Source organism: Amphiura filiformis, chromosome 12, assembly GCF_039555335.1.
Source record: "Amphiura filiformis chromosome 12, Afil_fr2py, whole genome shotgun sequence".
NCBI lineage: Eukaryota > Metazoa > Echinodermata > Ophiuroidea > Amphilepidida > Amphiuridae > Amphiura > Amphiura filiformis.
Genome location: NC_092639.1, coordinates 20,874,109 through 20,889,797, shown reverse-complemented (window position 1 = coordinate 20,889,797; position 15,689 = coordinate 20,874,109). Strand labels below are relative to the sequence as shown.

Below are 15,689 nucleotides of genomic sequence, written 5' to 3'. Positions count from 1 at the left end.
AACTGAATTTTGATTTTGATCGACATCAGACTCATTTTGCTTGATTGCATCACATATTGTTATCATTACAGAGGTCATCTCACTTTTGGATCAAGTTCCTTAGGTAATTAGTCAAAGTTGAAATGTTTCCATGTAAATTCTGTTTTGTCTGTCATCAAAGTAACAGGTGTAAGTCAGTTCCTGTGGTGAACTGACCAAGTAAGGTGGCCCCTTTAATGGATGTATATATTCATTCTTACACATTAATGTATGATGTCCACAAATAATGCTTTAACATATTGTGTACCTGATTGAAGAACATCATGCAGTTTCACAAACTGCACATCAACAAAATTCAAATATTTTTGCATCATAAAATGAAAATGATGCACCACGTATCATGTTTTACACCATTTCATATCTTTTAATACCAGTCTATCAATACAAGATCAATTAGATCATACTTACGAATGTATAGTACATCTTAGATGGAGCAATTTTAATGGCAAAATGATAAAACAGATAAAAAATTTACAACATGTAATAACTCCTAGAAATACTTCAAACTTATTAGTAGTAACAGTTTTACATTGAAAATTGAGGATGAGGTTATAACTGCACATGATCTTTGGCTAAGACACAGCCTTGTTATGTACCCCTGGTGTAGGATATCCTGATTTAATTATTAACACTAACTCACCTGTCGTATTGTTCGTCTGTCATCCTGAAAGCGTAATTCTCAATCACTTTCCTCATCTCATGCTTCTGTATCCTTCCATCACGGTTGTAATCAAACAGGTGCAAAGCCTTCACAAAGTTCTTACTATTTGCTGAAATCTTCTCTCTTAGTTGACGTTCTATGACATCGATGCCCATGTCTTGTGGTGACTTGGTGTAGCTATATCTGATGGTATGACAATAAATATATAACAAATTAACAGCAAATAGAAAGAAATTTCTTTATTAAATTCACTTTTTGCTTCTCATAGTTGGAAAGCATACCTTCAGAATAATTAACATATGTTCTTAAATGTGGATATTATATAAAACCAAGTACAACAAAGATAAAAATACTGGTTTATAGTGCATTTGAGTCCATGAATGGGCAGACATGATATATGAAAACACATCTTTAAGGGGGTACTACACCCCTGGCCAATTTTGTGCCTATTTTTGCATTTTTCTCAAAAATTATAGTGCATTGGTGACAAGTACGATATGTATATTATAGGGGCAATTTCAATTGATCGTCGGCTTTTCATCCCACCTACATATCAAAAATATCAATTTTTAATCATTTGCCATAAAATGTGTATTACATTGTGAATTTCAAAAAATCAAAATTATTTGATATCAGAAGGACATTCTTCGTATTCAGAATACAATTCGATATGTCTGATGTGCTCTCAGGTCCCACAATAAATACTGCCCAAACGTTCATACCCCACCCCTTAAGCAAATTGATATTCCTACATGGACTACAGGCTGCCTCTCAAAAAGAATGTATACCACACATTGGGCTATTACATTTAAAATCCACACTACCTCTGTGGAAGATTTTGGAAATATCTTCCACAGGGGAGTATGAATTTCAAATGGAATGAACACATTAGGCAGCTCCATTTGAAACTCAGCCTCCTCTGTGGAAGATTCAGGTTGAATCTTTCTTAGAGGGTGTAGGAAATTCAAATGGAGCTGTTTAATGTGCTCATTCCATTTGAAATTCATACTCCCCCTGTGGAAGATATTTCAAAAATCTTCCACAGGGGTAGTGTTGATTTTAAATGAAAGCGCATTGCATGCTACACCTTGTCTGGGTGACAAACGTATCATGACTTTAATCATAGGTTTAAGGGGGTACTACACCCCTGCCCAATTTTGTGCCTATTTTTTAATTTTTCTCAAAAATTATAGCGCATTAGTGACAAGTAAGATATGTATATTATAGGGGCAAGGACTACAACTACTGCACTGGAAATTTTATTTCAGCACAGACAACAGTTGTGGAGTTACAGTCAAAATGAGGGAAAACCAATATTTGATCAATAAATCAATAACTACTTGTCTTGAGTTGCTGAATTTTCAGTATAGTAATTGTAGTCGTTGCCCTATAATATACATATCTTACTTGTCACCAATGCGCTATAATTTTGAGAAAAATGCAAAAATAGGCACAAAATTGGCCAGGGGTGTAGTACCCCCTTAAGGTGAATAAATATGTGCAAAAAACAGGGCAAGTAAATTATCAAGTAGAGCGTAGTAGATTTCTAAATGGACCTGCCTAACAAGCAAGTGGAAATTTTTAATTTCTGCAAGGCCTGAATAAAGTTACATAGGGATATTCTAGTTGAAATCCATACACCCCGTGGAAGACATGACAATCTTCCACACAGGGGCGAGATTTCAAATGGAGTCACCCATTCAGGTCACCCCATTTGAAATTCACACTCCTGTGTGGAAGTTTACAGTCACATCTTCCATAGGGGGTGTATGGATTAAGTACTGGAACATCCCATACTTATATCCTGATCCCATCTTCCATGACTCCCTTGATCCGTCTCCCGTCCCAGCGAATCTATCCAGGAAAGTACAGTAGTTGATGGTGCCATTGTTATTGATGGGAACCTTAATTATCATTGAATCAAACTGATCTGTCGTCAGGGGAAGGCAGTAGTTGTCTAACACACGTCTAAGCTCTCCTTTGGTCATGGTCATGCTCTGGTCTATATCGTAGTTCTGGCATGCCTGTAATGGAGAGGATAGGAATGTTTGAACCAGTAAGTTTTACAATAAAATTAAAATTTTATAAGCAGTATGTACACTCACATATTCACAAAGATAGCCTTATTTTAGGGCATAATTACGTATGAGATGGTTTTTTTCTTCTCTCTCCTCCTTTTTGTATTTTTATATATTTTTGCTTTTCTTCTTTTGATCCTTCTTTTAATCATATCATTCACCATAGCCCATACTCATAGTCTCATACCATACAGTGCCTGAAGTCAAAATAATTGCAACTAATACTAGTATACCATATAATTCCAGCCATTACATTGTAGTATTATGATACCATAATTAATACCCCCATGCACAGCATCATCTGTCAGACTGTCACTACACATCACATCATGAGAATTATGTCTTTCCTGTTGCAATTACTTCTGGATACATTAACAGGAGATGGAGGGGAAGAGACAGATTTAACACATATTCATAATGCCAGATGAATCAGGCTTAGCTTATTATCGTGATTTTTTTCTTCAATTTTGGGCGAGGATTATGTGCACACCAAAACCAATTTTCTCCATTTTGAGGAAAGTGATACTAGCACAAATATTGTTTGACAGAACTTTGATACCCCTAAATCGAAGTGTTACAAATGCATCTTCACAGCCCTAAATGTTTCATGCCTGTAATTTACAGGTCAGAATGCCTATCTCTCTTTAGAAGTGGCTTGGGCCCATACTCCTCCATGAATAATGTTGTGGGGGGGGGGGGGCACACTCCTCCATCACAACAAGTCTGTTTATCTTCCCAGCATAAGCCGGTACCCATTTATATACCCGAGTGGGGAGAGACAATAGAGGTTGAAAGCCTTGTCTATAAAGAGTACAACATGATGGCACCGCCAGGACTCGAACCCACAACCCTCTGATTATGAGTCAGGGCCCGTACCGCTAAGCCACCATGCCCTAGGCCACCATGCCTTCACATTACAAATAATCCAAGCTGTTCTCTCACCTGTTTAATGTCATGGTATTTTCTTCTAATACTTTCCCTCAAAATCTGTTCCACTTCAATACTACTCAGATTAGCATTGGGTGTATTCATGCCTAGAGTTGGAGTTGCAGAGGCAGCTGGAAAAGAAAGATAATTTAAACAAACAAGTGTTGGTGTATCTGTGCTCTCTCATGTAGCGATTGATTAATTTCCATTCAAAACATCAGTTAATAATTAAGTAGTTGCTAAACAGGCATTTAGAGAGAGGTGGATACAAATCATAATACATTCATTTTACTTTAATTAACAATTTGAATGCGGATTAAAGGCCCCGTCCAACGTACCAGTGAATATAAATAATTCAAGCAAAAATTGAGTGTTTAATAGGAGCATGATCTAGTGGTGTTTGCAATCAAATATTGAGACAATAAAGCTGACACACAAGATGATTGGTATGGGTTCTATATAAAGAAGATCCTCCTTTCAACACCCAAAACTTTCACGTTGATATAATATTGGCCTATCTCAAGAACTGCAAGACCTACAAATGTGATTATTGGCTTCCTTGACTTAATTCCTATGAGGTCAATGTATTGAAGTGCAGTTTTTAGTTAAATGGCAAAACTGGTAAAATAAGACTCCTGCAATCCATTTTGTCTAAGATAAAAAATACATTGTTTACCCTTAGGCGACGAAAAAAAGAAACTCTGTTCTACGGGCGGACGGACCTTTCAAGTAGGTCCTATACATGTGTTTGACATCAACCATTGCATTGGAAAGGCAAGTTTTATGTTCTACTAACTGACTGCAGGCATGGATACACCTACCTATAGTGCCGTACTATTACGCTGACTTTCGTATACGCAGAGGAGGACAATTTCAACCTCCTTGTTTGTTTACAAACAGAGAGGTAGACAAAAGGCCTGTCAAAACTGTTCCGCTTGTCCAAATACTCAAGTATCAAAAGGATGGTCCACAATAGAGTGATTCAAGCAACATGAATAGGGGATTAAAAAACTGTGAAGTAGGACCATGTGCTTCTTTTGTCCAATTTGGCATCAATATTTCGAATGGAAACAGTTCAGACCCAGAACACGATCAGTCGATCATGTCAGAAATTAATATTTTGTTCTGGCTCTGATTATTCGGACTAACACCTACAATGCTGAATCAATGGCCGGGCTATTCCTGTTGAAATCCAAACACCCCTATGGAAAACATGACCTTGAACTTTTACACAGGGTGTATGTATTTCAAATTGAAATACCTGATTGGGCGCAACTCCATTTGAAATCTACACTACAGCAGGGGTAGCGTTAACCCCCGATCGGGGGTAAATGACCCCCTAAATTAAAAAAATATTAATTTTACACCCTCCATATATTGGGAATGTGCAAGCTCGGGGGTGAACTCTGACCCTCTACTTTTGGACCTTACTCCTACCCCTGACTACACTGCAAAATATTTTTCACCCCCGAGATTCAATTTTCACCCCATGTATTTGGACTTTCTGCAAGCTCGGGAGTGGAAAAACCCGAGAAAATAACCCCCAACTTTCGGGCCTTAATGCTACCCCTGCACTACAGTACACCATCTGTATGATTAAGATCATGGATTTCAACTGGAAGAGTCAAATGCCATTAACTGATAAGAGGGATAAAAATAGGCCTATATTAAAAAAAAATTCATTATAATGGCACCTATAAGTTTGAATACTATTTTGTAGTTCTAATATACATATAACTCACCTCTAGGAACGTCAGCACTCTCCCGTCCATGTGCAAAGGAAGTCTTTGGTAATCTTAGAGATCCTGATGCAGAATGTCTCAGACTCTGCTGAGTCTTCAGGATCTCTCGAGGGGCAAACATCACCCCTGTAGAGGCTGGTCTTAAAGGACCCAACTGGCTGGCCATGATGGTAGGTAGAAGACTACACTGTGATATCAAGCAGTTGCTTCAAACCCTTATGACTTGAATGGAAATCTGAAAGATATTTGTCAACATAAATTTATATTAGTTTCACAGTAATCATAAAAAAACTTAACTGATAACAATTATGTAAATGAATAGCCAAGATTTTTTCAAGGGGGGGGGCAAGGGAAATTTCCAGTGGAGTGCAAACTATATGAAAATGGTCAAAAATAGGTTAAAAATTACAAAATAAGGACTTCACAGGGAGGTGGCAAGAGGGGGACAAGACTTCTCAAGGGGGGCAGCTTCCCCCCCCCCCTTATGCCCCCTGGCTATGCCACTGATGAAAATTGGTGAAGTAAAGGTGATGTATCCTTTTGCAGAGCTATGAATGGACTATTCCAGTTGAAATCCATACACCCCATGGAAAACTATACCTTAACATTCCAATCAATGAGTGATGGTGAATTTCAAATAGGTTACCTAATTCTTCTTCCTTCTTCCTTATTACTAGTGCCTCCCTCATATGGGTGACTCCATTAATTTACACCCCCTGTCTGTGAGATTAAGGACAAGTCTTTCATAAAAGGTGTAAAGATATCAAAATCCTTAAATATCACAACCGGTTGACTTCAAGGCGACTGCCTAGCAACATCGCTAGCCACTAGTCACAACTGAACTGAAACACTGCTAGCTTTGTAAAATTTTTCTGTCACCTGTTTCAAGTGCTAATATTACACCCACGTATGCATATTCACAATTTAAGAATTCATCAGTCAAGCAACATACAGTTCGTATGCTTGTAGGTAGGCCAACTGCATGTATAAATAATAAGAATAAATGGCTCTTTTAAAGACCCCTTCAGTGATCCCAGCGAAAGTGTAAAAAATTTAGATACTGTCAGTATCTAAATTACAGATCCATGTAAATTCCTTATTTTTGTCTTAAATACACAGCTTTCAGCTGAACCACTAGCAGGCTATGTTTACATATTTATGGCAATGATAAAGGTACCAAAATCTGAATTTTGATGATTCTTACGATCGTCCGTATGAGCAAATCACTGAATGGGCCTTTAAGTAGTGTCTGACCGATCAGGTCCTTATCTGAATCGGCCGATTGACCGATCAATTCCCTCTTTGATCTGCCGATTCGATCACCGATCACCAATTCCCCAATTGTAAACAATGGCTGCCATCGCTGTGAGTAAATTTCACCCGTATGTTGAAAGGGTACTTGTACGATACGCAAAGTATTACCATATAATTATGTATGCTCTGAGCACAAAAAACACACTCCCGTATTCATTTAAAATACTTAATTTGACCATGATTATTATCAGTTCAATTTACCTTTTCCCTGATGTCCGAGTCTGTCGAATCATTCGATCGATCGCCCCATTTTAATATTGTGTTTACGTTCAAGTCAGTGTGAGTTTTGCACACGGCCCGTAGCTCTCTCCAATCTGACATGCACGTGTTTAACCCGGAAGCACAGCACTGTGACCCGGAAGTAAGAACTACGTAGTTCTTACTTCCGGGTCACAGTGCTGACGTAGTTCTTACTTCCGGGTCACAGTGCTGTGCTTCCGGGTTAAACACGTGCATGTCAGATTGGAGAGAGCTACGGGCTGTGTGCAAAACTCACACTGACTTGAACGGTATGATTATAGGTTTATCGCCTACAAAGCTTGTTCTTTTGCTAAATTTCGCTTGATTTAACTAGTTTATTTTGAAGAAATATACCAATAAATGAAGCTTCAACAATTACTTTCATGATATTGGGTGATCGGTGCATTACATCGGCGGATGAAGGAAAAATCGGCCGATGCAGATCACTACCGATAAGCTAATAATCGGCCCGATTCAGAAGCTACCGGTCAGTCTCTACCTTTAAGGCACAAAATCTTCCGAAGAACTCGGAGCACGCAAAAACATGAAAAAGACAAACAAAAAAGCAATTCTGTGAATAAAAGCTTGACGAAAGAGATGGGTTTTAATCTGGCATTTAAATTGAGAAAGTTCGTTCACCGGCTGATCCTGAGGAGTTTTGAGTAATTTTTCAGAAGGTGATCGAAGGGAGCGAGAAGTTTGATAAAAAGTACAAAGCACAGATGACAGGTATGGTGGTAGAGTGCCATCAAATTGAGGAAAAGCCAGAACAGCAAGTTTAAATTGGATGTGAAATTTGATGGGCAGCCAGTGAAGCTCGATCAGGATTGGTGTAATGCTCATGCTTTCTTTTCTTCACAATAAGACGGGCAGCACAATTTTGAATTTGTTGGAGACGGTTGAGTTGATCAGCATTCAGCAGTGATACTGGCTAAGATGGAATTGCAGAAATCAAGCCGCGAAAAAATTATCGAATTAACCAGACATGATGTTGCTTTATTGAATGCAGCCAACACGTCTCAAAGATAGAAATGAGGAACGGCAGATATCACTGATATCCTGATTTACCATGTCCATGTTTACTAAACACGCTCATTTACTAACCGCTCTCATTTACTCGAATAGTGGGGGACACACACGAAGTCAAAATGCGGGTCTACCGCTAGTCGTGCGGGTATCCCGTTAGTAATAAGGCCTGCTTACCATTGCATTCAATGGGGAAAATCACAAAACATGCCATAAAATAAATACCCCTTCATGAAACAGTTCCAAAAGTTCGATTTTTTTAGCAAGGAAATTAACTTTAAATAGTGATAAAGTATTATTCAGATTCCTTTTTACAAATTAACCATCGCGTATACGTGCGCGACGTCAAGCGTGTGCATTGGACCATGTGCAAAATAAAATTTTAAAACGCGCTGGACGGCTAGCAGTACGCTTAATTTGTAAAATGGTCCTTCTTCTTCCTTTTTGCCAATTTTTCAAGCCTTCTAAGGTTAAAGAGCTTAGATATCTCCACTGTAGTTCTCATACCAATGCCTTTTTCAACTCTGTTTTTGTTTCCTTTCCACGTTTTGTGGAATGAACTTCCCACTGATGTCCGCTCTGCGCCCTCCCTTACCTTGTTTAAGGCAACGTGTAAAGAACATTTTATGATGTAATTATGTTTTTCATATGCATGTAATTGTATACTTGTCTAAAAATGGGGTTTTTTTCTCCTTCATTGCAATTTCTGTTTTGATATTTTTGTCAGTTATCATTTTGCCTTTATTTTGGAAACTTACATAGCTCAATAGTTGTATACTATAATCTGAGTTAGGCCCACTCTAAGGTAATAATTTTGTTCACATGTGTATTAATTTATTTTGCTGCCTATCTTGTGCACTGTTGATACATCCTGTGTGCATAAGTTATGTCTTATATAGTGTTTCACTCTTTTTCTAAAAATGTTTTAATTAATGTGTATTATTATTTTTATATGTACTTATATCAGAAAGAAGAACACATTGTGTTTGGACTGTTTAGTCTATTTCTTCTTTCCTGGATTGTCATTTAAATTGCTTTTAGTGTTTTTTTCATGTTTGTAATTTATGACAAATAAATATTATTTATATTATTATTAAAAGGAAATCTGAATAATACTTATACCAACACAACTTCAGACCAAGGGCAAGGCAAATTGGTATTTTATGTGCTGAGAAAATTGACTTGAACTGAAAGGCCCAGTACAAACCATAGGGATTTCGTGAGGATATCTCCTTTACGAGAGAAGTGGGTATTATTAGTCAAAGTGCAATAGATGGACCCCGAACGAATCGTGTGACTGTGAACTGAACATGTAAATGCAAATCGTGCATGACTCGAGCTCGAGTAAGCTTAAGCATGCAACTTCGCTATCTGAAGAGCAACCTTTAGGTATGCTAGGTGAATTAAAATTTGCCATCAAACTGCATCATTTTACATATCAAATTAAAGTAAAGTAAAGAAAGCCAAAACTGAAAACATTTTTGTCATAGCACTTTCCGTAACAAAGTTACATCTTGTCAAAGATTTACTTTCATCAAAAAGATTCTGCTAGCAAAATTCCCAAAAAAGGCATTGAGGGGTGTTTCTAGATGGTGTTTCTCATGGCGATAGCAGCTTTAAAATTCCATGTGCGACTTGATTATCACCATAAAAAATCATATATTTGGGTCAAGTAGCTCGAGATACTCTAGCTAAAATACAGGTTTACATTTACTATCTTACATTATCTTGCTGTATTTCAGCTAGAGCTCCAAACGACAAGCTTCCGGGTTTTTTTGGAGAACAATACTGTTACGTAAGATGAAGAAGAAACCCGCCTCGGAGCCCGCCTTACTCATTATTTCATTGTACTTATTGCAATTTGCCTCCACACATTACGTAATCAACACAAAGCTTTTGTGAGGATTAGTGAGTGGATAAGAAATTGACAGTGGAGGATACGAAGGACACGCCGATTGTTAGTTGTCAATCATTAATTGCCACAACGTATTAATATTTTACTGCATGGCATTCCGCAAACACCAAGACAAATTATGCCGTATTTTTCCAAAGATCATCTCATATGAAGTTAGCTGAATGCGATCTGTACTTTTGTAACATTCCGATCGCTTTTGATCACCTATTATCGGCGAATTTGCTTGAAAACACGTGAGTTCATGTTGTGTAAACATAATTAGCATAGACACAAATGAAATTACGATGCAATACAATGCAATTTGAATGCGCAGCAGATCTATAGAAATAACGTTGCCCGGTTTTATGCAGAATTAGACCCTGTCTGGGGTCAAGTGAAGTATAGAAAACATATTTATGTAGGTTTCCTTCACCGACCTATCCTCGAAAAAAATTCAAATTTCTATGTAAATATGCATTGTGTTTGGGCCCCGGTCTCGGCGAATTTCGCTGACGAGTAAATGTGTTAACTAAGGTTTGCCTGGGATACCTAAATGATGTGTCTGTTTTGCATTAAGTTTGAGTTGCGAACTAGCAAATTGGTATTTTCTGTGCCGAGAAAATTGACTTTGAAAGGCCCAGTACAAACCATAGGGCGTTTCGCGAGGTATCCCCTTCATGTGCCTTTGACAGACGTGAGAAGTGGGTATAAAGTGCAAAAGATTGAACCCCGACCGAATCGTGTGACTACATACATGTAGCATGTGATATGTGTAGTGAATGCAAATCATGAAATCGTGCACGACTCGAGCAAGGTAAGCTTAAGCATGCAAGTTCACTATCTGCCGAGTAACCTTTAAATCAAACACTTACATCAAAGCTACAAAATCTATCGCACACATTCTTTAATTTTCTAAATATCTTACACGTACAATAAACACGAAATCTTACATTTATACGTTCTCCGCGGCCGCATCAGTTTTCAATGTCAGTGGAGGCCGCCATGACACTTCTGTTGCTAAGTGCCGATAATCAATTAATCGGTGCATTGGAAGTGAACACACATGAAGTTGTCAAGTAAATGGCTTCATCGATTAAGCATTGTAGGGGTGGACAGTTTGTTTTAATTAAAACAATCAAGTTTAATATGTTCAAAAAGGCAATATTTTTACATGAAAATGATCTTTGAAATCATTATAATACATAAATATTTAATTTCAATTTATTTTGACATAGATTTATGTTGTTAAAATAATTATTAATTCCAAAATACCCCTACTGTTAAAATCGACTAGTCGGGAAGTTAGTAGACTTGTTTCACGTCTTCATTAAATATTATTGTATTGTTATAATGACACTATTGACTGTTTACACATTTTGTTGTCTCAACCGTGAATAAATACTTTTGTATTTATTATTACGATGTCTGCAATGATTTATATTATTTTGAATGGTCATTTAAATTTTATTTCACTGGGGAAAAATCAATTTATAGTCATAAAGCATCTTTATATTTTTAAATATAAAAATTATAATTAAAATTATAGTTAATTGTTATTGGATTAAAAATGACATCAAACCAACTATGTATAATTAGGAGGTAAATATTGTTTGAAACAACACTACCCAAAAGAAAAAGATCTCAAAACAATTGCAGTACACAATTTCACATCATGCATATGTGGATTGTGGAGTGGCCAAAATAAAAACGTAGTGAAATTTTTTCAGACCTGGGAAGGCCGACTGAGAGGCATTGTTTTGAGGCAAAGGGTAAGAGGAAGCTGCCCCTGTGAGAAGTCTTGGCCCTCTTACCCCCCCCGATTGCTGTCCTCCCTTGACAGTTGCCTTTTCCGAATGATTTGAAGCGCCTGCCCTTTTCCCCCTCCTGGCTACACCACTGAGGTGGCAAACACTAATACTGACACCAAGTACCAAATTAACTCCCAAGACGAATATTCTTTTGAAAATCAACATCCAACTATTCCAAAAAATGCCCTGCAATACTTTTTAGAAAATCAACACCCAAATATCAAAAAATTGGGACTGCAATATGAAGGCTGAGACCGGGGGCACATCAAAAATTTGATGGGTATGCTCCCGGAATTTTGAGGTGATGGGTCTTTGGGAGCTGACTCTGTACCGGTAAAAGGGGGGTCTTTGGGAGCTGCGAACCGGCTGTGAACAAGTAAAATGGGGGTTTTGGAGCTGCAAACAGTCAAAATCAAGGGTGTTTTTGGGCTTTTTGGTTGAAAATCACCTGAAAACAACCAGATATATGAGAAATGAGCAATTTTGGGGTCTTTTAGAGCTGGAATTATCAAAATCAAGGGTCTTTCGAGCTCTATGTTGATCAAATATAGGGGGTCTTTCGGAGCTGCGAAATCCAAAAAGGGGGTCTTTCCGGGGGAGCATACCCATATGGTCATTTGTGTTGAGTGCCCCCCGGCTGAGGCTGACCTATGAATACTTTCACCTTTCATATATGAAAAGCTTTGTTGCAAAACCCCTTACATCCACTTGAGCAATTTTAAGAACACATCAAAATATTTAAAAAAATTACTGATATAAGGGGGTTTTCAACCTCATCCTACCCAAGCATCACACCAAAACCTGCTTTTATTGAAAAAACCCCATATATCAGTACTTTTTTTGATTTATTGATGTTTTCTCAAAATTGCTCAAGTGGATGTAAGCGGTTTTGAAACAAAGCTCTTCATATCAATCACACATTCATAATCAAAGAACATAAGGAAACTGGCTTGAATAGTTCTCTATGATTTTTTTATTGCACATTATTTTGTATCATTTTGTACACTTGACTTTGGGACTTGGATCACACAGGCTTGATGAAATACATTACACACAAAGGGTTAATTAATGGTACGCCGACAATATAATGACTGAGTAGTGAGTTCCCATATGGCGTCTGGCGTTCCTTACGAGAACTAGGGTATAACTAAAAAATATGCATCGTTTCTCAACTTATTATTTTTTGAACTTTTTTTTTTAAAGCAAATTTCAAATTACAACAAAATGTGACCGTCCATCACAAAATAGGCTGTACTGTCAACATTTTCAGTTTTTGATGAGACATTGGAGGCAAATTTTCCACAAAATAAGCTTTACAATGATATATTACATGTCCTTGTTGCTTGTTTGCAAGGCAGTAAGAAATCAGTAAATAAGGTAAGAAATCCTTTGTTTTCAATTGTTTCTGAGAGGTTCAAATCAATGGGCCATATATCAAAACATGCTCTGCCAATACTACAGCCCAATCGTGGTGGATGGTCACAAATATGGTTCTTCAGCTTCTCTTTGATAACTTGCCTATGGGCTATTCCAGTTTAATCCATTTCAAAAGGATTTCAACTGGAAAAGCCTGAACGAACATTTTCAAATTAGCCTTGGGAACTATTACTTTACTAGGGTATAACTTAAAAATCTGCATCGTCTCCCCAACTCATTATGCTTAAGTCTTATCAACTGTTTTATATCTAACTATATCTAACAAAGCTCAAGACATGACAATTCTGGGAAATACTTCATTAAAGGTACAGGTGGGCCCTGATCAGTCAGTGTAAGAAAAGAAAATTATATAATGCATAAACGTTGAAAGACAAATCATAATGGTAAGAATGGAAAGACATAATATATTTGAAGACAAAATGGACAAAACTTATCATTTTATTTCATAACACATACATGTAGGATGATTTACTAGGCAGGTTGGATTAAAAATCTGCACTTCTATAACACTTCTTTTGTTCTTGTTTAATTTTGTTTGTATAATTATTACAGGTTTGGCACAAGATTAATGATGTGTAACACAGTGGCATAGCAAGGTTTTCAGAACCACAGATCAAATGGAAGAAGCACATTGCAGATGTTGTTAATATTGCAATTCTGTTAATATGGACTGTCAGTGCACTAACAGTAACAGCCTGTGAGCCTGGTACCCTCACAGGCTATGCCACTGGTGTAACATATATGATCCAATATCAAACAAAACAAGGAACCATAAATCATAAAGCAGGCCTTCTCAACTAGTTTATTTGAAGTGCCAACTGGAAAATTTCAGTGATCATGAAGTGCCAACATTGTTAAGGGAGCCTGAAGACTTAGTGAGTTAGAGCGGGCGCATAACGGATACGTTGCAGTGGTGAAGCTTTATCGGGGGTCCAGGGGGCAGCCCCCCCTGGAAGCTCCTGGATTTTAAGGTTTTTTAAAGGCCCAGATTGGGTATTTTCACCACTTTTTTGTTCAAGATTTATGTGAAAAAAATATTAAAATTACTGTGCACCACTTCGACTGACTCCAAACGCCACAAGTGGCATGCACGCCGCCAGTTGAGAGGGCCTGTCATAAAGTAGCAAACAAGAAGACCAATGCTCCAAAACCCCCATTCCCATGCACCTGTCCTGGCAGTATTTTGGCACCAGATAATCACTACTGACAAATAGTACAAGTAAAATGAACAATAAATCAGCTGCAAGAAGAAAACCAAGCACTCTCATCTTACTCCATTGTCAACATTCATTTTAACATCACCAACTAATTCTTATCATAATGTTCAGTACCCACATACACCAGGGGTTTCAACCAATGGGTTATCCCAGATGCAATCCATAATACACCCCTATGGGAGACATGACCTTAATCTTCTACACAGGGCCATATGGAAGAACAGGGAAATACTTAAATTTTCCCCTGAATATGGACCCAGTATAAAGAAGAAATAAACAAACAAACAAGGGAGTGTGAATTTCAAATGGGGTTACCTGAATGAGGTACTTCATTTGCAATATGCACTCCCTGTGTGGAAGATTTAAAGGTCATGTCTTCCATGGATTTTAACTTGAATAGCCCAATTTTTTTCAAGAATGAGCACTCTCCTTTGTAATTTGAATATCACCATGAGTACAAGACTCAGGGTCCTGGTTTGCTATGTACTAACGATACTGAAATATGGTTGCGAGAGCTGGTTTAGTTTCAAAGGCAATGGAAAATCGATCGCCACAGGCGAATGTTGAGGAACCCTGTACAAGTCACACCACAAATGAGACATTATTACATAGAGCTGGCAGTCAATGGATGCTCCTGAAAAAGATCCGGAAATTGCAAGTTGATTTCCTAGGCCACTGTATGAGGATCTGGAGTGTTTGTTTCTTACGGGGAAGATTAATGGAAGGAGAGACAGAGGAGGCCAGAGGACAACATATCTTTAAAGTATCGGTGTGGATAACATCATGTTGTTGAGATTGGCAAAGAACAGGATGGATTGGCATTCCATGGTTGCCAACGTCACTGGATATGGCACTTGGAATGAGTTGGGATAATCAAGTTTGACATGGGTTATGAGTTGGAACTTTTTACACTTGTTGTTCTCCATCTCGGCATTATTGTCGCCTCTGTCTGTCACAACAGAGGAACACGTGTAAGATGTCTAACTATATCTCAATCTTTATTGCTAAAGATGGCTGTTCACTACGGGAATCAAATTTTTGTTTGTGACAATACTTGGTTTTGAATACAAATATAAAACTTCATTCATTTACATGACTCCACCCAACATGACTCTCCTAATGTATATGTACAACAATTACTTTTGTATGATTAATGGCAGCATTGTATAAATAGCTCTTATCATTTACTCAACGAGGTAGAACCAAAGAGTACAGACTCCGCCATGTTTGCTCAATTGTGTACCGCCTCATTATTTTGTTATGCGCTCAGCAAACTTCGATTCACAGGGCGTGGTTGATTGCATTC

The 15,689-nt window shown here is 37.7% G+C and overlaps 1 protein-coding gene across 1 annotated transcript in view; it reads right to left on the bottom strand.

Annotated features, from left to right (window-relative positions):
- Positions 1-10,945, bottom strand: part of LOC140165930 (EF-hand calcium-binding domain-containing protein 6-like) — a 44,369-nt gene extending 33,424 nt beyond the window's left edge. Inside the window, 5 exon segments of the mRNA XM_072189272.1 lie at positions 680-883; positions 2,498-2,724; positions 3,721-3,836; positions 5,448-5,682; positions 10,872-10,945. Of these exon segments, the coding sequence (XP_072045373.1) occupies positions 680-883; positions 2,498-2,724; positions 3,721-3,836; positions 5,448-5,613 (713 nt within the window). The 5' untranslated portion in view covers positions 5,614-5,682; positions 10,872-10,945.
- Positions 10,946-15,689: the final 4,744 nt, after the last annotated feature.